Consider the following 24840-nt stretch of genomic DNA (forward strand, 5'->3'; position numbering starts at 1 on the left):
AAAGTATGTGTGTGGCTATAGGTGGGAGAGTATATGTGGAAAAGGGGGGGCTGTTACATTTGAGAAACAAAGAAGGCTAGGGTGGCTAACGTATAGGAAAAATGAGAAGATGGAATGGGATGAGGCTAGAAAGATGGTTCAGGGCCCCAAAGGCTATTAAGAATTTTAAACTTTTATCTGAGGGGGAAAAGGGACCTGAAGAAGTCTTTTAAGCAGAAAAGCAATATGAACATAGGCAGAAGAGTAGCTAGGGGAACAAGGGGAAGGATTTTATCTCCTCGAGCACTTGCATTATTAAATATTAATCCTTTAAACAACTTGAAGGTAATTTGTTGGCACAACCATATGACACTGTCCCAGGATGATGATGAAAAGAAGTTAGAGAAGGTAGGGTGAAAATGAGAAGATGAATGAGAAAATAGTTCCCCCATCAACAAAATAAAAGGTAGATACCCCTGCCCCAGATGTTAATGCCTGGCTACACCTCTGATAAAATATGCATTTTAACAACATCACTCTAGCTACTCTATTGTGGATGGATTTCAGGGGGTAAGAATAGGCATGAGGAGATCAAGTAGGAAACTATTAAAGTAGTTCAATTAAGAGATGATGGTGGCATAGATTAGAGTGACGACGGAAGAGTTGAGAAAAGTGGACAAACAAAAACATTTAGAAGACAGAATGGCTAGGATCTGATGATTAACTGGATGTGGATCTAATACCAAAAAGAAGTTGGAGACACAGTAGTCCCCTCTTATCCACAGCGGATACATTCAAGACACACAGTAGGTACCTGAAACTGCAGATAGTACCAAACCCTATACATACAGTTGACCCTTGAATATCACAGGTTTGAACTCCATGGGTCCACTTATATGATGTTTTTTTCCCAAAAATATATTGGAAAAATTTTTAGAGATTTGCAACAATTTGTTTAAACTCACAAATGAACCATGTAGCCTAGAAATATATTTTTTTTCAGACAGGGTCTTGCTCTGTTGCCCAGGCTGGAGTACAGTGGTGCAATGACAGCTCACTGTAGCCTTGATCTCCTGGACTCAAGCAATCCTCCTGCCTCAGCCTCCGGAGTAGCTGAGACCATAGGCATGTACTACCATGCTCAGTTTAGCCTAGAAATATTTTTTAAAATCAAGATTAAGCCAGGTATGTCATGAATGCATAAAAGTTACATAGATCCTACTCTATCATTTTCTACCATAAATTATGCACAAATTGGCCGGGCACAGTGGCTCATGCCTGTAATCCCAGCACCTTGGGAGGCTGAGGCAGGTGGATCACTTGAGGTCAGGAGTTCAAGACCAGCCTGGCTAACATGGCAAAACCCCGTTTCTACTGAAAACACAAAAATTAGCTGGGCTTGGTGGCACACGCCTGTACTCCCGGCTACTTGGGAGGCTGAGACAGGAGAATCACTTGACCTCAGGAGGTGGAGGTTGCAGTGAGCCGAGATTGTGCCACTGCACTCCAGCCTGGGCAATAGAGCAAGACTCCGTCTCAAAATTTAAAAAAAACCAAAACCACAAACTTGGCATAAAAAGTTAAGACTGGCTGGGTGCTCATGCCAGTAACTCCAGCATTTTGGGAGGCCAAGGTGGTCGGATCACCTGAGGTCATGAGTTCGAGACCAGCCTGGCCAATGTGGTGAAACCCCGTTTCTACTAAAAATACCAAAAATTACCGGGTGTGGTGGTGGGCGCCTGTAATCCCAGCTACTCAGGAGACTGAGACAGGAGAATCGCTTGAACCCAGGAGGTGGAGGTTGCAGTGAGCTGAGATCACACCATTGCACTCCATCCTGGACAACAAGAGCGAAACTCCATCTCAAAAAAGAAAAAAAAAAGTTAACATTTATCAGAACCTACATACACACTTACAGACTGTACATGATACCATTCAAAGCCAAAGAAAATGTAAACAAATGTCAAGATGCAGTATTAAATAACTATATATAATTAGCTGTAGTATATACTAAACTGCTGTAATAATCTCATAGCCACTTCCTGTTGCCATTGCAGTGAGCCCTAGTGTTGTAAATATCTGCTTAAAATGCCATGTGATACTAATAATCTCTGTGTGAGCAGTTCTTGTCTCCAGCAAATTATGTATCACAGTAAAAAGTGATCTCTCTAGCTGGCACGGTGGATGAACGTATAGTTCCAGCTACTCGGGAGGCTGAGCTGGAGGACTGCTTGGGCCCAGGAATATGAGTCCAGCCTGGGCAACATAGCAAGATCCTGTCTCTAAAATAATAACATAATTTTTAAAAAGTGATTTCTTGTGGTTCTCATGTATTTTCATCATGTTTCGTACCATACCATAACCTTGAATAACACCATGGGACCCATATGAAATGTAATGCTGGAAGTGCTCCCAAGTAGAGAAAAGTCATGACATTGTAAAAAAAACATGAATTGCCTGACATGTACCATGGGTTGAGGTATGCTGATGTGGTTGCTTGCCTTTTCAGACAGACTACTCATCTTGTAAACAGATTATGTAGAGTATCAATACAGTACAGTATTGTACATGTATTTTCTCTTAAGATTTTCTTAACATTTTCTTTTCTGTAGATCACTTTATTGTAAGAATACAGTATAATACATATAACATACAAAATATGTGTTAACCAACTGTTGATGTTATCAGTAAGGTTTCTGTTCAACAGTAGGCTATTAGTAGCTAAGTTTTGGGGGAGTCAAAAGTCACATGTGGCATCTTGATTGTGCAGGGGGTTGGCATCCCCGAGTTGTTCAAGGGTCAACTGTACTGTTTTTTCCTATGCATACATACCTATAATAAAGTTTAATTTATAAATTAGGCACAGTGAGTAATAACTAACAATAGGACAATTACAAAAATACACTGTAATAAAAGTTATGTGAATGTAGTCTTTCTTAAAATATCTTAGCGTATGTAATATTTCTGAACCACAATTGACCAGGAAAAAGTGTAACTGTGGATAAAGATGACAACTATATAAAAAAGAAGAAATGGAGAAAGGCCCCTAAGAAGGATGGAAGGAATAGGATCTAAAGCATACACAGAGGGATAGGCCTTCATAGGAGGCAAGGTCATCCAAGAAAAGTTGGGAATAAAGAGATTAATGGAGGTTTGAGGAAAACAGAGAAGGTTTAAAAATACGGTTGTAAAGAATGGGCTCATGAAAAATCACTGTAAAATTTCCAAGCAACATTAAGACCAATTAAAGATACTAAGTGTGAACCTAGAGTGGTACCAATTTTCTTTTGTTGTTTTCTACAAGTACTCAGCTGCCTGACTGTAGACACTGTGAAGGCAGAAAAAAAGATTTCAATCAGGGTTGAAATTGTACCAGACCAAGTGCTATCACAGGGCAGGAGCAAGAGTTCAGAGTACATGCAAGAAAGTAACTGGTATGATGAATCACAGAATCTATGCTGGAAAGACAGGGAAGTGAAGATAGGAGGGGGTGAAGAGTAGAAGGTCAATGAATTGGAAATTCCAGTGAGGTCAGAGGCTAGGTGAAGTGGGAGTACTTGAGTAAGCAAGCTGGAAAGTTTGGGAAGTTGTGGTCAGAGACTGAGATGTAAAAAGTAGTGACTTGGGGGTGGGCCGACTTCAAATACTGACAAAGCCTTGGGTATGGCTGTGTAGGTGGAAAGCTAAGGTAAACTGGAAGAAAAAGTCATTGACGATGAATTTAAAGAACAAATCATGAATTTGGGTTCTCAAGGAGCTTATAAACTATGGGAAACATGAGAAAATTAGGGAAATAATATGTCTATACAATTAAGTGCTAAACTGTGGTTTAAAATTGTGTAATTTTGATTTACATGACATAACCCATATATGATAACACATAAGTCAAAATCAAAACTTTGATGAATATGCAAAAATACAAAGGTGGCCAGTGGTCATTTATACATATTATTCCGTAACTACTTTACAATGTATTAGCTAGAACATGATATAACTGAATAGAAAAAGAAACACTAGTTTAAAAAAAAAAACAAACTAACAAGGATATTTTTAACCTCTTATCAGTCAATTATTTACCTCATATTAGAAACTGCCATCATCTACATACCTGAAATACAAATTTAAGTTAAGAGCAATTGCAGAGTTGGATGAACTGACAATCACTACAACATCGAGGTCTTGAGACACTTTCAGTGAAGTAAATGAAGAAATCTTGGCTGGCTCCTGTTGCTGCTCATTACACATATCTTCTTCGTGAAGTGCTAAATCCACATGAGCTACATACGTACCATCCACAACATCAAAAATGTCTTTGAGTTAGAGTTAAAAGAAAATGCCAGTTTTATAAGTATGACTAACCATTTAAAGCACAGGTTGGGATAAAGCTATAGACTTTATCACTCCAATTTTGTAGGTGTAACAAGAAGACTGAAAACTGAGGCAAGTACCCATTATAACAATCAGATGACTATGAAGTTGGTGGTACAATAAAGAACCTGATACCAAGTTCTTCAACAATACCTGCTGAACATCTACTGTGGGCCGCGACCAGAGGCACTACTATTTTCTTTTTTTTTTTTTTTTTTTTTTTTTGAGACGGAGTCTGGCTCTGTTGCCCAGGCTGGAGTGCAGTGGCCGGATCTCAGCTCACTGCAAGCCCCGCTTCCCGGGTTCACGCCATTCTCCTGCCTCAGCCTCCCGAGTAGCTGTGAGTACAGGCGCCCGCCACCTCGCCCGGCTAATTTTTTTTGTATTTTAGTAGAGACGGGGTTTCACCGTGTTAGCCAGGATGGTCTCGATCTTCTGAACTCGTGATTCGCCCGTCTCGGCCTCCCAAAGTGCTGGGATTACAGGCTTGAGCCACCGCGCCCGGCCGGCACTACTATTTTCTAACAGCACTGGCTGAGAGATGAGGTAAACCTAATATATTTTATGCAACCCAATACTGTCTATCCAAAGTATTATCAACATGCAGTCCATATAAAGGCATTTTATGTTCTTTCTCTTGTATAAATGTTCAAAGTCTGGTATTTTACACTTACAGCACATCTTAATTTGGATACTAAATTTTCATCAGAAATATCTGATCTGTATTGAGACTTCATAAAATTTAAGGTTGAAAGTTGGAACAACTAAAGTTGTAACAAACATCCTTAAAACTTCTCCAATGACTGAACTGAGTATCAGCTTTTAAATCTAAAGTAATAAAAATTAGCTGGGCATGGCGGCCCATGCCTATAGTCCCAGCTACTTGGGAGGCTAAGGCATGAGAATCGCTTGAGCCCAGGAGGCAGAGGTTGCAGTGAGCCAAGATTACGCCACTGCACTCCAGCCTGGGTGAGAGTGAGACCCTGTCTCAGGAGAAGAAAAAAAATTTTATTACACAAAATTAAGAATTCAATTCCCAAGTTACGCTAGCCAATTTAATATGCTCAAAGCCACATATGCTTAATGCCTACTGTTTTGGACAGTGCAGTTCCATAACCCGGCAACAAAAATTGTTAATCTAGTACTTACGACATTTTTGCAAAAATTATATACCTATTACAAAATATAAAAAACCTTCTTTCAATTCAGAAACTAAAGTTCCAAAATCATAAAGGGTAATTTGTCAAATCTTCAGAATAATTTTGCTGATGACCAATATATCTGCTGGAGACAATGAACCCATATTTTCCAAGGTCAAATTAACGATGGCTAAGCAAATATTCATTAATACGATGGAAACATCATTAGAGACAAGAGGTAGATTATATTTACACATGAAAAGATATGTATCACAACATAAGCACTTTTTTTTTTTTAAGACCATCTTGCTCTGTTGCCCAGGTTGGAGTGCAGTGGTACCATCTGGGCTCACTACAACCTCCGCCTCCCAGGTTCAAGCAATTCTCCCGCCTCAGCCTCCTGAGTAGCTGGGATTACCTGAGTAGCTGGGATTACAGGTATGCACCACCATGCCTGGCTAATTTTTTTGTATTTTTAGCAGAGATGGGGTTTCACCATATTGGCCAGGCTGGTCTCGAACTCCTGATCTTGTTATCCCCCCACCTCAGCCTCCCAAAGTGCTGGGATTACAGGCGTGAGCCACCACGTCTGGCCACATTAAGCACACAGTAGATATTCAAGAAATACATTTTGAATAAATAGGTAAAGAAGAGAATATACAATTTTAAAAGAACGCAAATTCATATGATTAAGACTACTAAAAATGTACATACTGGAAAATATAATATATAGTATATATACTATATATTCAAATAGAATATAAAGTAGATTACAATTTAGTATTTTAAGTTTATAAGGATCTTTTTCCATGAAAAGTTTTACTGAAAAATTAACCATGCTCCCTATATCCCAGCCCCCAAAACTAAAGCCTAAAAAGGCTCATCTTTCTAGGTATTCTTCTCCTCTACATGTCAATCAACACTTCTACCACCAAGGATACAGATCCAGCCTAAACTACTCAAAACAAAAAGAATTCCTCTGCAGAGCTGCGTGTCAATAATCATGTCCACTGCCTGTGCAGGCAAAGGTAGTGTGAAACAGTTGAGTACTCTAATTGCAGCATCTCTTTCAGGAAATATAATATGTAGGATGATACATTTGTTGATGAACAACAATGATGTGTTATTGTGAAATGACAGGATTCTCAAAGACAGTAAGGAAATACCTACAAAACAAAAGGATATTATTTCAAACTCATTGGTCACAATTTTACAACTGGTACATTTGATTTTATAAACCTAACAAGTAAAACAAAAAAGGAACTAGACTTAGTCTAACTCTACGCAGTTATGGTTCACACCCACCTAAGGAAGTAGTCATTGGGAAGTGGGTAAGAGGATGATATGGCCTGCAATGTCTCTGGTTCCGTTTATGCTACTCTGATAGCACACTAGAAGGAATATTCAAAAAAATCAACTTGTCCATGGGACCCCATAAGAACAATCACATTTTTTTGTTGTTTTTTTTGAGACGGAGTCTCACTCTGTCACCCAGGCTGGAGTGCAGTGGCGTGATCTCAGCTCACTGCAAGCTCCGTCTCTCGGGTTCACACCATTCTATTGCCTCAGCCTCCCGAGTAGCTGGGACTACAGGCGCCCACCACCACACCCGGCTAATTTTTTATATTTTTAGTAGAGATGGGGTTTCACTGTGTTAGCCAGGATGGTCTTGATCTCCTGACCTCATGATCCGCTCGCCTTGGCCTCCCAAAGTGCTAGGATTACAGGCATGAGCCACTGTACCTGGCCTTTTTTTAAAAAAAAAAGAAAAAAAGAAGAAACCTTATAATCAAGGGTGAAGAGTATGTTACTGCTTTAAAAAGAGGCCTGAGTGCTTTGATTTCTGCTCCCTGCAGTCAACAGCTCTATAAGCAGTGTAGATCAGCACTGTCAAATAGAAATATAATGTAAGCCACATACATGCCTTAAAATTTTCTAGCAGGGGTGGCTCACACCTGTAATCCCAGCACTTTGGGAGGCCCAGGTGGGCGGATCACTTGAGGTCAGGAGTTTGAGACCAGCCTGGCCAACATGGCAAAACCCTGCCTCTACTAAAAATATAAAAATTAGCCAGGCGTGGTGGCGGGCACCTGTAGTTCGAGCTACTCGGGAGGATGAGGCACGAGAATCGCTTCAACTGGGGAAGCGAAGGTTGCAGTGAGCTAAGATGACACCACTGCACTCCAGACTGGGTGACAGAGTGAGACTCTGTCTCAAAAAAAAAAATAAAATAAAAATAAATAAAATTTTCTGGTAGCCACAAGAAACAGGTGAAATTAATTTTAATAATATACATTGGCTTATATCCAAAGTATTTCATATTTTGAAATGTAATTAAATACAAAAATTGAGATACTTTACTTTTTAGTATTAAGTCTTCAAAATCTAATATGCATATGACACAAAGTACATCTTAATTCATATTAACCACATTTCAAGTACTCAATAGCCCCATCTGCCTAGTGACTACTATATCGGAGAGTGTAGACCTGATTTCACATCTATGAGAACTTTTCCTGAAGTATATAACTACATGATAATGTCACAAATTTAAATACGCTGAAAGACCACCTGTAGATACTTACTGATATCTTGATCTTCAATGAGCTTTTGCAATGCCTCCCCACTATAGCTATACAAAATGGTTGCATCACATCTTCCATCTTTCAAATTAAATTCATAGATAAGCAGTTCATAATTTTCACCAAGAGCGAGCAGTTTGGGCTTGTCAGTTGGTGTGCTGCTGTTACGAGAATCCTCCCATATAAAGCTAAGAAAAAAGTTTAGATTTATTGTATTCTATATGCGCAATAATATTTACTCACAATGGTGGGGGTAGAAGGGCTGAATAAGTAGAGAACAGTTTCGTTGACCAGGTAGCATTCATTCTACACTTCAATTTAAGAGAACATAAACTGCTCTAGGACCTCCCTCCTCTTCCTGCTTCCCTTTTACACCAACACAAAACTACAGGAGTGGGTGGTAAAAGACAAAAATGTGGGGCTCAGAGCAAGAAATGATAGCTCCTTTTATTCTTTCATCTTTAATCCCAACTAATATGTTTAAACAAACTGTCATGATCAAGGGTAGGTATCAACAATAAAATATGTATATTATTCATATGAGGCGGTATGTACAATAAAACAGGCTTTTGATAACTTAAATGTTTTGACTTTTAAAAAGAAGGTGATTATTTGTATTTATAGACTGACGATTCCAAAATCTTGAAAAACTTTGCCTAATAGAACCTTCTGTGATGGAAAAGTTTTATATTAGCATTGCCCAATACAGTAGTCAATAGCCACATGCAGCTACTGAACACTTGAAATGTGGGGCAACTGAGGAACCAAATTTTTTACTTTAACAGCCACATGTAGCTAATGACTACCATTACTAAACAGTACAGTTATGGAATTCTTAAACTGTAATGTCAAAATAACAACACTGGCAAGACTGATGGTGTTTCAGCTTCAAATTAAATATTAAAATTAAATTACATATTACAAATAAAAGCCCCAAATCTGAAAATAACACAATGGAAAGAGGTGAGGCTATACCATGTTGATAAAATTTCATCTTTTAAGAAACTTGCTTTTTCTACAGAAGTAGCAAGTTTTATACTTCTGGAGTAGTATATAAAACTACTGTGGTACATACATGATTTAATTCAATTAGTAATAAAACTATGTATTTTATAATACTACAGTAGTTTTATACTATTACAGTATTATGTCCTTATTAGATAAAAAAATGACACGTTTCTGACTTCATATTGATAAATGTAGAAAACCTAAATGTCAAAATAAACAAAAGTTAAACTAAGATATACTTAAAAGGTCGAGTACATCATTAGCATAGGGACAATATTGCCACATGGAAAGACAGGAAATTTTCAAGGCAATAAACAAGATATATGATGTAATTTCAACAATATAAAAAAGGTCTATGTACTTTGAAAAAGTAGGAAGTAAACTCTAAATACTAAAAACATGCCCTTATTTTTACCCTATGAAGTATTTTAACTGAATTAAAATTCAATTCAAATAAAAAAATTAAAAACTCCTTTCTTGGTCCTCCTCCCCTCTAATTTCATGAACTAGCATAAGAATGCCCCCTTTATTTCATCTGGGTATGTCTTACCTTCTCTGTTGGGTTCTCAAACTCCTAAAGATTTCTGCTTTTCTTTCTGTCCCATTCCTCTCTTTACAGAGCCACATTCATAGGTACCTGATACTGCTAAATAAACTAACTTCCCCTAAACTAGTTTATAAATAACTTAGTTTATAATAGTTTATAAACTAAATGCAGATTCCTCTTCTAGCAACTAGACATCAAGGATAGAGAAGACAAACCCAGAAGAGTTAAGCATTCACCGATTTATCAAACGAATCTCTAAATGTCAGGAGCTGTTAGAGGAGATGGAGATTCCAAGATGAGTAAGACAGCTTTCAGCTACCCGTCTCAAAGAGAGAGTTGTGAAAATACTTACTATTAATAATTATTAAAGGACAGGTTGGGCTCAGTGGCTCACGCCTGTAATCCCAACACTTTGGCAGGGAGACGTGGGATCATTTGAGCCCGGGAGTTTGAGACTAGCCTAGGTAGCACAGTGAGACCTCATCTCTACAAAAAAATAGAAAAATTAGCCAGGCCTGTTGGTGCACACCTGTAATCGTAGCTACAGGGGAGGCTGAGCCCAAGAAGTCAAAGCTGGCTGCCGTGAGCCGTGACTGAGCCACTACACTTCAGCCTGGGCGACAGCGACCTTACCTTAAAAAAAAAAAAAAAAAAAAAAAAAAAAAAGGCAGCCCACTCAAAACACTAACAGGGCATTCCCAAACTTTATGATGTAAACTCTTAAGTACTGAACCAAGGTTACAGAAGTACAAAGTAACGCATTATTGTAATCACATGTTTGTCTTCCCCAAACACGCGCGCCTCGCAAGAAAGAAGTGTCTTACTCAACTTTTTAGGCACTGCTCCTATGTAACAGCAGGCACACAATATTTGTTGAATAAGTGAAGGGACAAACTAGACTCTGTCCTTGAAGAAGAGGACTACATGTGAAGAAAAACGCTATTAATTTCAAGGACATGAAAAAAGTATCAGGACGATTCAAATTAGAGATGATCCTCAGCTGGCATCTTTAACTGAAAGACGAAATGGGCATGGGACTCGACCCTATGACAGTTAATCAACCTGTGTTGATAAAGAATCAGCGCCTCAGCTGAGACTGTTCCGGGTTCGCCGCAGGTGGCAGAGGAGCTGGACGCCGTCTCCGCCCACCCGGAACAGGGGAGCCGGCCTGCCGGAATGCAACGAGGCAAGCGCTTCAGGTCGGGGGAAAGGTTCTGAGAGGAAACCAGGCTCGTCTCTGGGCCGTTTCCTGCGGCTGTCACCCTTCTCCCGCCACCTCTATGGTTGCAGGGAGGCCACGGCGTGAGCCCTCTGGACTCCCCCAACGGCCCAGCTCTCCCTCAGCACTTACTGCCAGAAGGGGCCCTCCAGGCAGCAGCGACCCCGGCCCCGGCTGCCAGGCGCCAAAGAAAGCACCTGGAGGCTGCCCGCAGCCGTCAGGCTCCCCAGAGCCTCCTGCTGTGTGTGCAGCTGCGCCCGGGAGCCCAGCTGCCCCATCGCCTCGGCGGGGACCGGCACCAACAGCATCGGTAGAACCCGCCCCATGGCCGCGGCGCCCCGGCTACCGCCGGCGGAAGCAGCACTGCCGGCTCCCTCCTCTGCAGCCATCTTGGCGCGGCCGTTACTTCCGGGCACTTTCGCCGGAACCTGATTGCGTCGTGGGCATGCGCGGTGTACGGAGCGGCTCACGCTCGGCCTCGTGACTCCCGCGGAGACCTCTCGGCTGTCTCCAGTCGGTTCCATTCCTTTCCTGTGGGGGGCAGTACCAGCCTCTATAGCAAAGCCACAACTGCTCTGGCCCCAGTCGCACTCTGCTTAACTACCCTGGCATGCTTGAAGGCCTAACCTAGCCTAGCAGGCCGTTGCAGCCGTTCTCGCTCTGTGCATTACCCTTTGCCTTCTTGGTCCAGCTGCCTCCAGCTCCCCTGGAACCCAGTTCCTGCCTCTTTTCTTCGCTTTTCTTATTGTGCTGTTTGCTTACAGGCTCTGGGGTGGTGCCATTTCCTTGGTAGCATGGATCAAGTCTTACAGTGTGGATCCATAGTGAGGGTGTTGACCCGAAAGTTGAAGTCAAATAATATCCATTGTAACAGAGAGATGGGGTAAGTAAGGGGTGGAGATGGTAGAGCTCCTGTCTGTTTTCTCAGAGAAGTATGATCCAAGATCAAGAGGAAGGAGCAACGGGTTTGAGGTGAGAAGAGGAGTTGAATAGGCATTTTGGTAAAGTCTCCTAAAAGACAGCTGTAGCTGTACCTTCTTAACACATTTGCCACATTCAGAACATTTCCGCATAAATGTAACCTCTATTGACAGGCCTCCCTAAGCCATTCAACCTAAAGTCCTTTTTACTGCAGTCTCTCACCTTGTTTTGTTTTTAATCATAGTATTTATCACTACTTGATATTTTCTGCCAGTTCCTGTCCAATCAGAATGTAAACTTCAAAAGAGCAAGGACTTTGTTGCTCACCACTGTCCTTGCTAGTACCTAAAACAGTGCCCGTTTCATGAAAGGTACTCCAGCATTTGTTGATCAATGCATGACCTTATTTGTCAAAATAAAAGCAAACTTTTTTTTTTGAGATGGAGTCTTGCTGTGTCACCCAGACTGGAGTGCAGTGGCGGGATCTCAACTCACTGCAACTTCTGCCTCCCGGGCTCAAGCAATTCTCCTTCCTCAGCCTCCCCAGTAGCTGGGATTACAGGTACACACCACACCCAGCTAAATTTTTGTATTTTAGTAGAGACGGGGTTTCACCATGTTGGCCAGGCTGGTTTCGAATTCCTGACCTCAGGTGAATTACCCATCCCAGCCTCCCAAAGTGCTAAGATTACAGATGTGAGCCACCGTGCCCGGCTGAAACCAAACATTTTATATCACAAGGGAGATATAGTCAACCTTCTAAGCTTAGCTGGGGCAGTTTTCTCTCTATAAAAAATGGCAACGTTAAAGCAATTTCAAAGGTTACACTTGTGTTAGCTACAAGGCCTTGTCCCTTATAATCAGGACATTCTTCTCATGCCTGTAAATCCCAGCACTTTGGGAGGCCAAGTTGGGAGGATCACTGGAGCCCACCCTTGCCAACATAGGGAGACCCTTGTCTCTACAAAAAAAATTAAAAATTTTTTTAGAGACAGTTTTGCTCTTGTTGGCCAGGCTGGAGTACAGTGGCGCAGTCTTGGCTCACTGCAACCTCCAACCTCTGCCTCCCGGGTTCAAGCGATTCTCCTGCCTCAGCCTCCAAGTAGCTGGGATTACAGGCATGTGCCACCATGCCTGGCTGATTTTGTATTTTTAGTAGAGACGCAGTTTCTTCACATTGGTCAGGCTGGTCTCAAACTCCCGACCTTCAGGTGATCCGCCCGCCTTGGCCTCCCGGAGTGCTGGGACTACAGTCATGAGCCACTGCGCCTGGCCAAAAAAAAAAATTTTTTAAATACTAACTGGGTGTGGTGTCACATGCTTGTAATCCAAGCTACTCAGAAGACTGAGGTGGGAGGATCACTTGAGCCTGGAGGCAGTGAGCCATGCACTCACAACGCTGCAGTGAGCCATGATGGTGCCACTGCACTTCCACATGGGTGACAGAGTAACACCCTATCTTAAAGAAAAGCAAAAGGACATTCCTGGAGCACTCACACATAAGATAACCTTCATTACGGGTTTTAACTTACAAGCAAGTTCCAACACATCATTCTATTATCTCTTTAATTATACCTTATTATGCCATGTCTTATTTTTAGGCACATCATTTAGATTTTTGAAGAAAGGATATGAAAATGTTTGGGGAAGGGTTCTCCAATATATAAAGGCTTAAGAAATGTCTTCAGACTCTCTGGATCCCTGTAAATACAGTCTATACAGCTAGTGTCTGATGATTCAACTTCCCACATATATGTATTCCAGAACAAACAGATCAGTAGATCCAGGCAAACCTATAAAGAGAACAGGTGTTAACTGCAAGCACAATTCTACTTTGCAAGCATTTATATGATTTGACTAGTATCTGACTCTAGCGGTAATTCTGAAGACAGAGATGACCATGTTATTCATGCCTATATCCTGGAATAGTTGTCCCTCAAGTATTTCTTGAATGAATGAATAATTCAGGTTCTTTAACTAATTCTTGCCTTCAAATAGCTTAGCACTATAAATGACCAAAGCGCCTAGAATGAAAGGTTGGCTGAAGACTTGGTCAAGACTGATTACACAGTAAATGTCAGTGTGTAGAACCACTTCTAAAAGCACATGTTCCTTCATGCTCATAATTTAAAAGAAGGAAGTAGTGAAGCAAGTAACAGAACATAGATTGGGCTTGAACAAGGGACTTTGACCTTGTTTCTGTGATGACTTACTCCATCCTGGCCTCCAGCTGCTGAACCAATTGTTTGTCCACGTGGTGACAGAACAGGGGAAGTAGGTTGCTGGGGAAAGCTAGGGGTTCTGCCAGAGAGGCTGTAGGCATTTGGGCTATTTCCCAGGCAATCAGAACCACCATGTCTGTCCTAGAGAGCATAAATATAAGCAAATAAATTTGCTTAAGAAACAGACTCAGGGCCAAGGTTATTATCTTTCCATTGCTACTACCATTGTCCCCCACCCCCAGGTAGCAATTCAGAGGTAACATTTGCATGTTTGCTACCTGCCAAGCAATGCTTAGTGCTTTACATATTTCCCTTCCTATTTAATCTTAAGAACTATGAGGGGTTAATACCATCATCCCTAGTTTGTAGATAAAGAAACAAACTAAGAGAAGTGAGAAGTGAAAGAACTTGCCCTAAAGTTATATTGCTAGTGAGTGATACAGTCAGAATTCAAACCTAGGTCTTTTTAAACTCTAAAGCTTGTCCCCTTAGGTACCATGTTATACTGCCTCCTAGAAGAAACCAAAACTCTAGGGCACTATTAAAAAAAAAAAGCAGAACAGCTACAACACTGCTACTTTTTTTCCTATCCAGCCTCCTCCTCAGTACTTGAAATGCCTCAGGAAATACTTCATCTGGCTCAGTCTGCACATCCCAGGGGTACTGAGATAGTATTTACAAGGCCTTTATGATCTTACCAAGCTGTATGGTCACTGTTGGGTTCCTCTAGGGAAGAATCCAGCGATACCAGCTGCTCCCCATGACTCAGTAGGGCATAGAGCAAAGATATTCCAAACTGCAAGGGACATACATATATTCCAGCGCAAAATGAGTTCACTCTCAGCATTTGGTGCTTTCCTGACTCTTATCTTCCCAACTAAAGGACAGGTTAACATTTAGAGATGGAGCCCAAGATATGCACAAGGGCTGTCAGGTTTTACACTGGTGAGCCAAAGAACTCTCTAACCTTTCCATAGGAATCACTGCTCTGAACTTTTCCAAAAGACACTCTTGGAGAGCTGATTAAATGCATATTTCTAGGCTTGACTCCTAGGAGTAGGAGGTTAGGAATGCCTCCAGGAATCTGAGGCAGGTAGTCTGTGGACTCCACTTTAAGAGGCACTTCTTTAAGCAAAGACCTTCAGTGTGGCATACACGAGATAATCCACTGGGATATTAAAAGACAGTATCAAAATTTTCACATCTAGAGTCTTTTCTTTAAAATTTTCTATCTTATATTTATTATATACCTATTGGCCGGGTGCAGTGGCTCATGCCCGTAATTCCAGCACTTTGGAAGGCCGAGGCGGGCGGATCACTTAAAGTTAGGCATTCAAGACCAGCCCGGCCAACATGGTGAAACCATGTCTCTACTAAAAATACAAAACTTAGCCGGGTGTGGTGGCACACACTTGTAATCCCAGCTACTTGGGAGGCTGAGGCAGGAGAATCACTTGAACCCGGGAGATAGAGGTTGCAGCGAGCCAAGATCGTGCCACTGCACTGCAGCCTGGGTGACAGAGTGAGACTATCTAAAAAATAAATGAAAAATATTTATTATGTACCTATTATTACTAGTGTTACATTTGGTTTATAAACACATGGGTAGTGTGGTTTAGAATGTTTTTTACTGACAGAGGTACACAAGAGTTTGGAGACCTGCTCTGGAGGCTCACGTCAGCAGCAATTAGGGAGCTTATTAGAAAAACAGAGCTGGCACATGGGCCCCACCCCAGACCCACTGAATGACTGAGTGGGACCAAGGAGCTGGGTTTAATAAGCTGGCCAGGTGATCCTGTGCTTACTAGAAATTGAGAGGCACTGCAGAGGATAAGATTTGTGGAGAGATGAGACTGTCCCCCAACTTATCCCTTATCAGTGATACCAACCTGAAAGCCATCTATGGAAAAAAGCCTCCTAGACATGTTACCTGATTCTGAAGCACCACGGTGACTGGCCGCTCTGAGGAGCCAGGTGGCAACAGCATTAATCCCTGAAGTCCTTGGAGGAGTTCATGGAGGGTCAAGTGACTGATACATTTGCCCAGAGGTTTGAATAACATTTGTAGGGCCTGCAAGAAGATCAGTAAGCACCTCCCGAATCCCACTACAACTTCCCCTCCCCTTACCTTGCCTCCACAGGCCCTTCCATCGCTGACTGTCTTTGGCACATCTTGGTGAGGTTACTTACCGGGCTTGTCACCACTATGACTCTCCATCCCCAACACTGACACCTTCAGTACCTACTCGTCCTAGGATGCCTTCTCTAAGAAAAGTAGATAGGGGCTCAACATTTATCAGGGCATCCTAATCTTTTACTCAGACCTCCTCAGCACACTGACACCTGTGCGACCATACGCCTGTTGCTTTTTGTTTGTTGTACCTAAAGATGATCCACTGTTCCTGTAATAGTTCTGTAACTTTCTTGCCCGAGGGTGGCAAGGCCAGCATCCCTCACTGCGCCCAGCACCTTCTCTGGCATCTCTGGGGCATGTGGGGACTGGAGGGGAGATATGACCCCTAACCTATTCAGGAGACCATCCTCTTCTCCACTCAATGCCACAGTACCTGATCAGCCACATCCCTCCGGACCAGGAGGGGCAGATGGTGGGTGATAGCCAAAAGAATGGTAATAGCCTGATCCTGGGCCAGGAAGGGGAGCAGCCGGGCCACCAGGGCCTTCCCCTTCCTCACAGAGAGCACCTGCAGGAAGCCATCTGCTGTCTCCCTACAAGGGAGAGAGGGGAACATTTTCAGAACTCTGCATCGAGGAGAGGGATACATGCCAGAAAGCAGAGGCAGAAGCAAGACCAGTGTCTTTGCTGCTCCTTCCCTACCTGGGCTGAGGTGGAACCCTCCCACACTCACTCCAGGTTGTTCTGCTCCTGGGTCTTTAAGGTCTGGAAGAGCTTCTCAACCTGGTTGCTTTGCTGCTCAGAAAAGCAGGGCTGTGGAGGCCTATACTTCCAGCCCTCCTCTATTTCTAGTAACTGAAGGAACATCTGGGAATTTGAGGGTGGAAAAAAGAGGTAAATTTGGGTACTATCTCATTCTCAAAGGTAGGTTCGGAACTCGTCCCTAAAGAACTGGTATCTCACCTTCTCAATCCGGTATAACACTCGAAGCCTCTGACTGCTTGCAGCTTCTATATCCTAGGAGAAGAGAGTCGCCAGCTATCAGCTATACTGCCACTGCCACAGCCCCCGCCCAGGCCCCTGACTAGCTAGAGATTGAGCTGGAAAGGCTAGAAACCTTCCAAAGGGGAGAGAAAAAGGTCTGGGAAGATAATGCTCCCACCTGCTCTTGAGTTCCATGGGGTACAGCATCAATAGCTCGGCGAGGGCTGAAGCACGTCGACACAGCTACCTGGCCCAGGGAACCCTCGATTCGGACTACTGCATGAGAAGAGAGGCACATTTCCCTCCCTCTTCCCACGCTCTGTCCACTCAGATGCCCAGCCCAAGTCAGCAGGCCAGCCCTGACCCTACCGGACTCATAAGCCTCTGCCTTCTGAATGTAAGGCGTTACCAGCTTGAGGGACTCAACCTGGTTTCTTCGTCCAAGTAGCTCTTCGTCTACCTGCTTCTTCTCTAGCTTCTGGTAATATTCCTGAGAATGCATGGAATAGGAAACAAAAAAAACAAAAGTCTATATTCATCTTTTGACCTTAGAATTAAGTTTCTCAAGTGCAGCCTCTTAAGTTTTTTTTTTTTGTGTGTGTGTGTGTGTGTGTTATAAGTTTTGTTGTTTGACACAGGGTTTCCCTCTGTCACCCAGCTGGAGTGCAGTGGCACAATCTCTGGCTCACTGCAACCTCCCTGGCTCAAGTGATCCTCCCACTTCAGCCTCCTCAGTAGCTGGGGCCACAGGCGCGTGCTACCATGCCTGGCTAATGTTTGTATTTTTGTAGAGATAGGATTTCACCATGTTGCCCAGGCTGGTCTTGAACTCCTGGACTCAAGCAATCAGCCCGCCTTGGCCTCCCAAAGTGCTGGGATTACGGGGCGAACCACTGTGCCCAGACAAGCACAGCCTCTTAACACTCTTTCCTACAACAATCATTCCAGAAATGATGCTGATACCTTAGGCCCTCCTTGCAGTTATTCTAAAGTGTCTTAAGCACCCTGGGCCCCACATCACCCATCTTGGAATTCACATACCAAATACTTAAAGACTAGGTACCACCACCAAGTCTGATGAAAGGGCAGAGAGCAAAGTGGAGAGCCAGTGAGCAAACCTGTTCCAGCGTCTGTAACCTTCCTGCATTCCTCATGCCCTAGTACACACACACTGCATACCACCTGTCCTCCCCACTTCCCCATTTAATCTTGTGACCTCACCTGTACTTTCTAAAAATCAGTTATCTGATGATATGAGGGCCATCCAGAGGTTGAAGAACAGAACTAGCCATAGGGATGTGTTTGTCGGTTGCCCTCTAGGCCAGTTTTATACTTCTGTGGATTCACTCAGCAGCTCTGACATTTTCTTAAAGTTGAGAAATCCTAAACTAAAATCCACTGACAAGCCAAACAAGGATTTGAAAAAGGCTCTTTTGTTTAGAAGCAATGCCAAAAAGGTGAGAGTACAAAACTATTTCACTTTCAGTGACCCTTGCAGAAAACGGAGGGCTTTTGAAGCTTGGTGGAAAGAAAGGAAAAATACCTAATGTAAATGAGAAGGGAATAAGGATGGGGCCCTGGATGGGAGGCTCACAGATGTTGAAGTGAAAGTGAAACAGCTAGCCGGGGGCAGTTGCTCAGTTGTTCACACCTGTAATCTCAGCACTTTGGGAGGCTGAGGTGGGTGGATCAGTTGAGGTCAGAAGTTCAAGACCAGCCTGGCCAACATGGTGAAACCCCGTCTCTACTAAAAATACAAAAATTAGCTGCGTATGGTGGTGCATGCCTGTAATCCCAGCTACTTGGGAGGCTGAGGCAGGAGAATCACCTGAACCCTGGAGGTGGAGGTGGCAATGAGCTGAGACTGTGCCACTGCACTCCAGCCTGGATGACAGTGGGAGACTCTGTTTCAAAAACAAACAAAACAAAAAAACCACAATAGCCTAGACAACCCAAAAACTTGTGGACAAAGACTTGCCCTATAAATCAAGGCAGAAGGAAGCAGGGGAAAATGAGTGAAAATGTCTGCTGTTGTTTGTTCAGTTAAACAAACTGAATCCCACTATTTGTAACATCCCTGTGCTTTAGATCTAAAAAGTGAAAGTAGATGAATATAACAAGACATTTCTAAGCATACAAAGGTGGGAAAGTCCATATTTCCTGGGTGAACAGGGAAAATTCTTAGCAAAGAGTGGAGACAAAACCTAAGTGTGTTTGGGGAACTGGAAATAATCAGTTGGCTGAAACATAGGAGGAGAGAGAGAAATGAGCTTGGGATGTCAATTTTAGAAATATGGCCCCCATCCTGTAGTGATTCTCTCTCCCACCTGAACAGACATGAACTCTATGAGCAGAAGAGAAGATCAGAGAGGGCCCGGGAGTCCAGGCCCGTTTGACCCAAGGTCAGAGGCAGGGCTGAGTACTGCGGGGCTCACCTGGTAGTAGTAATCATCCAGGCGGGGGTTTATACTCTGCAGTTGCACCATCTGCACTTTTATCACCCAGTCCTTCTCTTTTCTGGTCATGAGGTTAGCATAGGGGTCTGGCTGCTGAGACCAAGGCTTCTTGGCTGGGGGACTTTAAGCCAGGAAGAACAACCCTTTAGACTTACCCACCACTGCCACTTCCTAAGGAGTGTGGTGAGCAGGAAGTGGGGCTCTCTGGGAAGGATGGAGCAAGCACAGAGGTGGGCAACAGTATGAGAGTTTTAACCACCAAATGGGAGCTTTGAGGGAGACGACTGGTCACAAGGGGAGACCCAGCATGCAGATGGGTTCCCCTCAACCCTGCTCCTGGTCTGGGCTGTACCTTGGTGTTTGACTGTGCTGCTGCTGCTGCAAGATCCGTTGGTGCTGAGGGTGGAGCTGGGTCAGATGACTGGGAAGACAAGAAGTAACTTGAGCTGGGTGAAAGGAAGCTCTCAGTTCTCTGCCCCCTCCATTCATTCAGCGCAGGTCAGCTAAGGTGAACATCTAAGGAACCTCATCTTTAGGTACTTTCCCAAAGTCGGCCACATGGCATATCATAGTCCTAGACCCATAGGGCTCCCAAGCTCCTTCAACATCTATTTTCCTGCAATTTGGCTGCAGGAAATCTTGGCACAGTAGAAAACCTTTTGGCCTGGTCATCAGGAGTTCTGAATCCTAGTGGCAGTTCCATCATGCTAGCTGATTGCAAATAAATTTTTATTTTTAATTTTTTTTGAGACAGTCTCCCTCTGTCATCCAGGCTGGAGTGCAGTGGCACAGTCTCAGCTCACTGCAACCTCTGGCTCCTGGGTTCAAGCGATTCTCCTGCCTCAGCCTCCCAAGTAGCTGGGATTACAGGCTCCCACCACCATGCCCAGTTCATTTTTATATTTTTAGTAGAGACAGGGTTTCACCATGTTGTCCAGGCTGGTCTTGAACTCCTGGCCTCAAGTGATCCTCCCACTGTGGCCTTCCAGAGTGCTAGGATTACAGGCGTGAGCCACAGCACCCGGCTTTAAATAAGTTTTTAATCTTCCTCGGGCTACATTTGTGAGGGAGAAGGAATTACACTATACCTCAGACTTCTCTTACTAGATTTCTGTTTTCCTGTGGCAACTGGTAGGCATGGTCCCCACCCCTCCTCAGCCAGTACCTCCTGAGAACCTCAAATCAGTACCTGAACCTAGGGGGCCATGAGGTCAGCAGGCTGCAGAAGAGAGTTGGGTCTGGTGAGGGCAGCCGAGGTCCAAAGTGCCGTGCTGGAGAGCTGGTGCTGGGAAATGTAGGCCAGAAAGGGATGGGCGACAGGTAGTCCAAGGTCTGAGAGAGGAATTAAGAGGTCTGGGAGAATGCCATCTCCACCAAAAGAATGCTGCTGTTGTTGTGAGGGCTCAGTTCCTTTCCTGCCTTTTCCCCTCAAGAACTTCACCCAACATTGTGCCATCTTGTGAGTCCCTCAAGGCAGCTTTGAGGGCACCAGACTGTGGTTCCTGCCCTTGTTTCTTTTCTTTCCTTTTCCTTTTTTTTTTTTGTTTTGAGACAGAGTCTCACTCTGTCGCCCAGGCTGGACTGCAGTGGCGTGATCTCTGCTCACTGCAAGCTCCGCCCCCTGGGTTCACGCCATTCTCCTGCCTCAGCCTCCTGAGTAGCTGGGATTACAGGCATATACCACCAAGCCTGGCTTTTTTTTTTTTTTTTTTTTTTTTTTTTTAATATATTTTTAGTAGAGACGGTGTTTCACCATGTTAGCCAGGATGGTCTCGATCTCCTGATCTTGTGATCCACCCGCCTCAGCCTCCCAAAGTGCTGGGATTACAGGCGTGAGCCACCACACCCAGCCCTACCCTTATTTCAACAGGGCTTGACTAGGAAGCAGCTCTTTATTCCCTGACAATGTGGGGTCATGTGCTTTTCCTACTCTCCTCTCTATGATAGCCTTCTCTTGGGCTGTTTTCAGCCGCTGGGGCAGTACTCATCTGTCTTTTTCTGACTCACTTGAAGCCCTCCTCAAAACTCTAATTCTTTCTAGTTCTCCCTGCAGGATATCGTCATTCTTGAATTCCTCTACCCCAGGCCATGTTCCCATTACACAGTTAATTGAAGGGCAGGTGCTCTTTCCAGCTAAGGGCTGGCCATCTACTGAAAGATTGCCTAAGGCAGGAGTAGTTTGTCCTTGTTCATACACATGGCCAGTTGTCCTAGTACCACATATGAAGGTGTCTATCCATGCCCATGGTTGGGCACACCACCTCTGTCATTTATCAAGCTCCTTTATGCTGGGGCAACTCCCACCTCCCATACCCATACCTCACTTTGGGTGCCTTAACTCCAGACCAGGGTTGGGGCCAGATTGAACATAATGGATGGAATCCTCACTATGCACAGTATGAAGGCTGCAGTAGACTCACCTGCCACAGAAAATGCAAGGAGGCAAGTGACATTCCCAGCACACCAGGGGCCTTGACTCCAGGGGAGCTGAGCAGAGCTCTCTGGAACAGGAGGGAGGAACCAGGCTTGAATGGGCCTCTGTAGTGTCTTCTACATTCACCTGTGTTTTTGAGGAGGTGGACGGAGGCAGCAAGACCAGCTATTCCAACATCCAGGGCAGTGGCAACTTGGCCCTCCCTCAGGTTCAAAGTCAACTGGGCCAGGATCCCTCTCCCTCTCCTGGGAGGAATAAGACTACTGCAGTGGTACTCCCTTATTCAAGAGAGATACGTTCCAAGACCCCCAAGGGATGCCTGAAACCGGATAGTACTAAACCCTGTGTAGTGCTTTTTCTTATATATACACACCTATGATAGTTCATATTTAAAATTTTTTTTTTTTTAGAGTCAGGGTCTTGCTCTGACACCCAGACTGGAGTGCAGTGGCACTATCATAGCTCACTGCAGGCTCAAACTCCTGAGCTCAAACCTGCCTCCTGCTTCAGACTCCTAAGTAGCTGGGACTACAGGCATGTACTACCATATCTGGCTAATTTTTGAAATTTTTTTTTTTTTGGTAGCGACAGGGTCTTGCTTTGTTGCCCAGGCTGGTCTGGAACTCCTGGCCTCAAGCAATCCTCTCAAAGTGCTGGGATTACAGACATGAGCCACTGCACCTGGCCAGTTTAATTTATGAATTAGATTCAATAAGAAATGAACAAGGCCGGGCGCGGTGGCTCAAGCCTGTAATCCCAGCACTTTGGGAGGCCGAGGCGGGTGGATCACGAGGTCAGGAGATCGAGACCATCCCTGGCTAACATGGTGAAACCCCGTCTCTACTAAAAATACAAAAAACTAGCCGGGCGTGGTGGCTGGCGCCTGTAGTCCCAGCTACTCAGAGGCTGAGGCAAGAGAATGGCGTGAACCCAGGAGGCAGAGCTTGCAGTGAGCCGAGATCGTGCCACTGCACCCCAGCCTGGGCGACACAGCGAGACTCCGTCTCAAAAAAAAAAAAAAAAAAAAAAAAAAAAGAAATGAACAATACAAATAGAACAGTTATAATGATATACTGTAATAAAACTTACGTGAATGTAGTCTTTTAAAATACCTTATTGTACTATACTCGCCTATTTTCAGACTATAGTTGACCAAGGGTAACTGAAATGGCAGAAAGTGAAACCATGGACTACTGTATCTTAGTAGTAGGTTGAAGGAAGGTCTGATTCACTTCATATCTACATGGGAGTCCTTGTCCTTCTCCACTAGTTATGGGATCTAAGGGAACAAATACCAGGAATGGACTAGTGAGACAGAGGCCCAGGATCAGGCAAAGATGACTCACCTTTAACACTAGTAGCAGGGCCACCGCCTGTGGGCGATGCACAGCTCTGCTAGGACCTGGTTTTAAGGCAAGAACAGCATCAGAAACGAAGTGGAAGACAGGAGAAAGAGGGAAGGAGAGAGTCCCTAGTTCAGGTTCAAGGCTTAAAAACGAAGTGTTAATCCAGAACTTGCCTTGAAAAAGGGTGGAAAAGAGAAGAGGAATGTTTAGTGACAGCCTGTGAGCCACAGCCAGTTCAGGACCACCCTCTCCCATTCCCTCCTGCCATGGTACCTGGGTGTTATGGACAGCACCAAGTACAGTTGGATCCCCAAGATCATTCTCTTCCTCCTCTTCCTCCTCCAGGTCTGGGTCCAGATCCTCCTCCTCCTCCTCTTCCTCCTCCTCCCCTTCATTCTCTTCTTCTTTTTCCAAGTGGCAGGCAGACACCAGCTCCTCCTCAGGAGCCAAAGGGCCACAGGTCTTACCTGGCCCTTGGTTTAAGTGTGGGCCAGAGGAGAAGGTAAAATGGGGGCTCAGGTGTGAGTCTTGTCTAGAGAGGCTACTACTCAATAGCACTTCTGTTCTTAAGCCATCTCCAGCACCGCCTTTGAACATAATGCCTCCTGTCCTGTGGGTTTAACTCAGCCTCCCCTCTCCCAAGTTCCCCTGAACCATCCCCTAGTAAGTCAAATGAAACCTGAGCCAGGTGTGGTGGCTTGTGCCCGTAGTCCCAGGTACTTGGGAGGCCAAGGTGGGAAGATCATTTGGGCCCAGGAGTTTGAGATCAGCCTGGGCAACACAGTGAGACCCTGTCTCTAAATAACAATTTAAAAAGCAAACAAAAGGAACCTGGCAGATACCAAACACTTTCACTTTCACATCACCTCTTCAATTGCTTAAGTTCTAGCACAGCCTTTTCCATCTGCTCTGCCCCACCCAACGCCCTTTCTGTTGCCTCTTTGAACAAGTTCCAGCTGCCCCAACTCACTGCAATTTAACCCTACTGTGTGCCATATACTTTACGTGCATATGTTCATTTAATAGTCATATGAGGCTGTCCTGGGTTGTTATGGATAGTTTTGCTAGGTTGGTGAGAAAAATAAAGCCCAGAAGAGTGACCTCTCAGTCACCCACTGTAATATAATTAGCAAGTGGAAGAATTGGGAATGACTTCCGGTGACTCTGGCCATCCAAGCCCATACGTGAAACAGACCAGCAAGCTCTGCATGCTGGGGCATTTATATAACACCACGGCCCACTTGTTGATACCTTCAAGGCATTTCATCTTGGTAGGCTGGTGAACTTCCTTCTTGGCTGTGTCCTCCAGTGAAAGAGCATTGCCAGCCTCTGGAAGGTAAACCTGAGACAAGAAAGAGGCCAAGAGGCACCATTGTCGGTAAGGATGATATGGCACCCTAAACAGCCATGGAATCCTCCCAGCAAGATGGTTAGAGAATTCTTGGCCATGGTCTTGAGGAGAGAGACCCTGGGGTCTCAGACTGCCATAAACCCCCACCCT

General features: G+C 44.1%; 2 protein-coding genes across 8 annotated transcripts in view; both read right to left on the reverse strand.

Annotated features, from left to right (window-relative positions):
• Nucleotides 1-11327, reverse strand: part of SPG11 (SPG11 vesicle trafficking associated, spatacsin) — a 106086-nt gene extending 94759 nt beyond the window's left edge. For both annotated transcript variants that reach the window (XM_050799336.1, XM_050799335.1), the window contains exons 1-4: nucleotides 10975-11327; nucleotides 8072-8256; nucleotides 6428-6652; nucleotides 4088-4289 (exon numbers count right to left, since the gene is read on the reverse strand). In XM_050799336.1, coding sequence (XP_050655293.1) covers nucleotides 4088-4289; nucleotides 6428-6652; nucleotides 8072-8256; nucleotides 10975-11231 — 869 coding nt within the window. In that variant the 5' untranslated portion in view covers nucleotides 11232-11327. The remainder of the gene's footprint in view (nucleotides 1-4087; nucleotides 4290-6427; nucleotides 6653-8071; nucleotides 8257-10974) is intronic.
• A 1985-nt stretch (nucleotides 11328-13312) lies between these two features.
• PATL2 (PAT1 homolog 2) overlaps nucleotides 13313-24840 on the reverse strand; it is a 44736-nt gene continuing 33208 nt past the window's right edge. For 2 of the 6 annotated variants that reach the window (XM_050799478.1, XM_050799479.1), the window contains exons 2-15: nucleotides 24591-24681; nucleotides 23613-23812; nucleotides 21980-22060; nucleotides 20749-20891; nucleotides 19912-19980; nucleotides 19539-19680; nucleotides 17282-17593; nucleotides 17083-17136; nucleotides 16853-16986; nucleotides 16553-16712; nucleotides 15916-16056; nucleotides 14684-14781; nucleotides 13977-14126; nucleotides 13313-13556 (exon numbers count right to left, since the gene is read on the reverse strand). In XM_050799478.1, the coding sequence (XP_050655435.1) occupies nucleotides 13538-13556; nucleotides 13977-14126; nucleotides 14684-14781; nucleotides 15916-16056; nucleotides 16553-16712; nucleotides 16853-16986; nucleotides 17083-17136; nucleotides 17282-17593; nucleotides 19539-19680; nucleotides 19912-19980; nucleotides 20749-20891; nucleotides 21980-22060; nucleotides 23613-23812; nucleotides 24591-24606 (1719 nt within the window). In that variant the 5' untranslated portion in view covers nucleotides 24607-24681 and the 3' untranslated portion in view covers nucleotides 13313-13537. Of the gene's footprint in view, nucleotides 13557-13976; nucleotides 14127-14683; nucleotides 14782-15915; nucleotides 16057-16552; nucleotides 16713-16852; nucleotides 16987-17082; nucleotides 17137-17281; nucleotides 17594-19538; nucleotides 19681-19911; nucleotides 19981-20748; nucleotides 20892-21979; nucleotides 22061-23612; nucleotides 24682-24840 lie in introns of all 6 variants that reach the window. The other 4 variants (XM_050799480.1, XM_050799481.1, XM_050799476.1 and 1 more) reach the window with 4 other exon arrangements.

The sequence above is a fragment of the Macaca thibetana genome, chromosome 7 (assembly GCF_024542745.1).
Source record: "Macaca thibetana thibetana isolate TM-01 chromosome 7, ASM2454274v1, whole genome shotgun sequence".
Taxonomy (NCBI): domain Eukaryota; kingdom Metazoa; phylum Chordata; class Mammalia; order Primates; family Cercopithecidae; genus Macaca; species Macaca thibetana.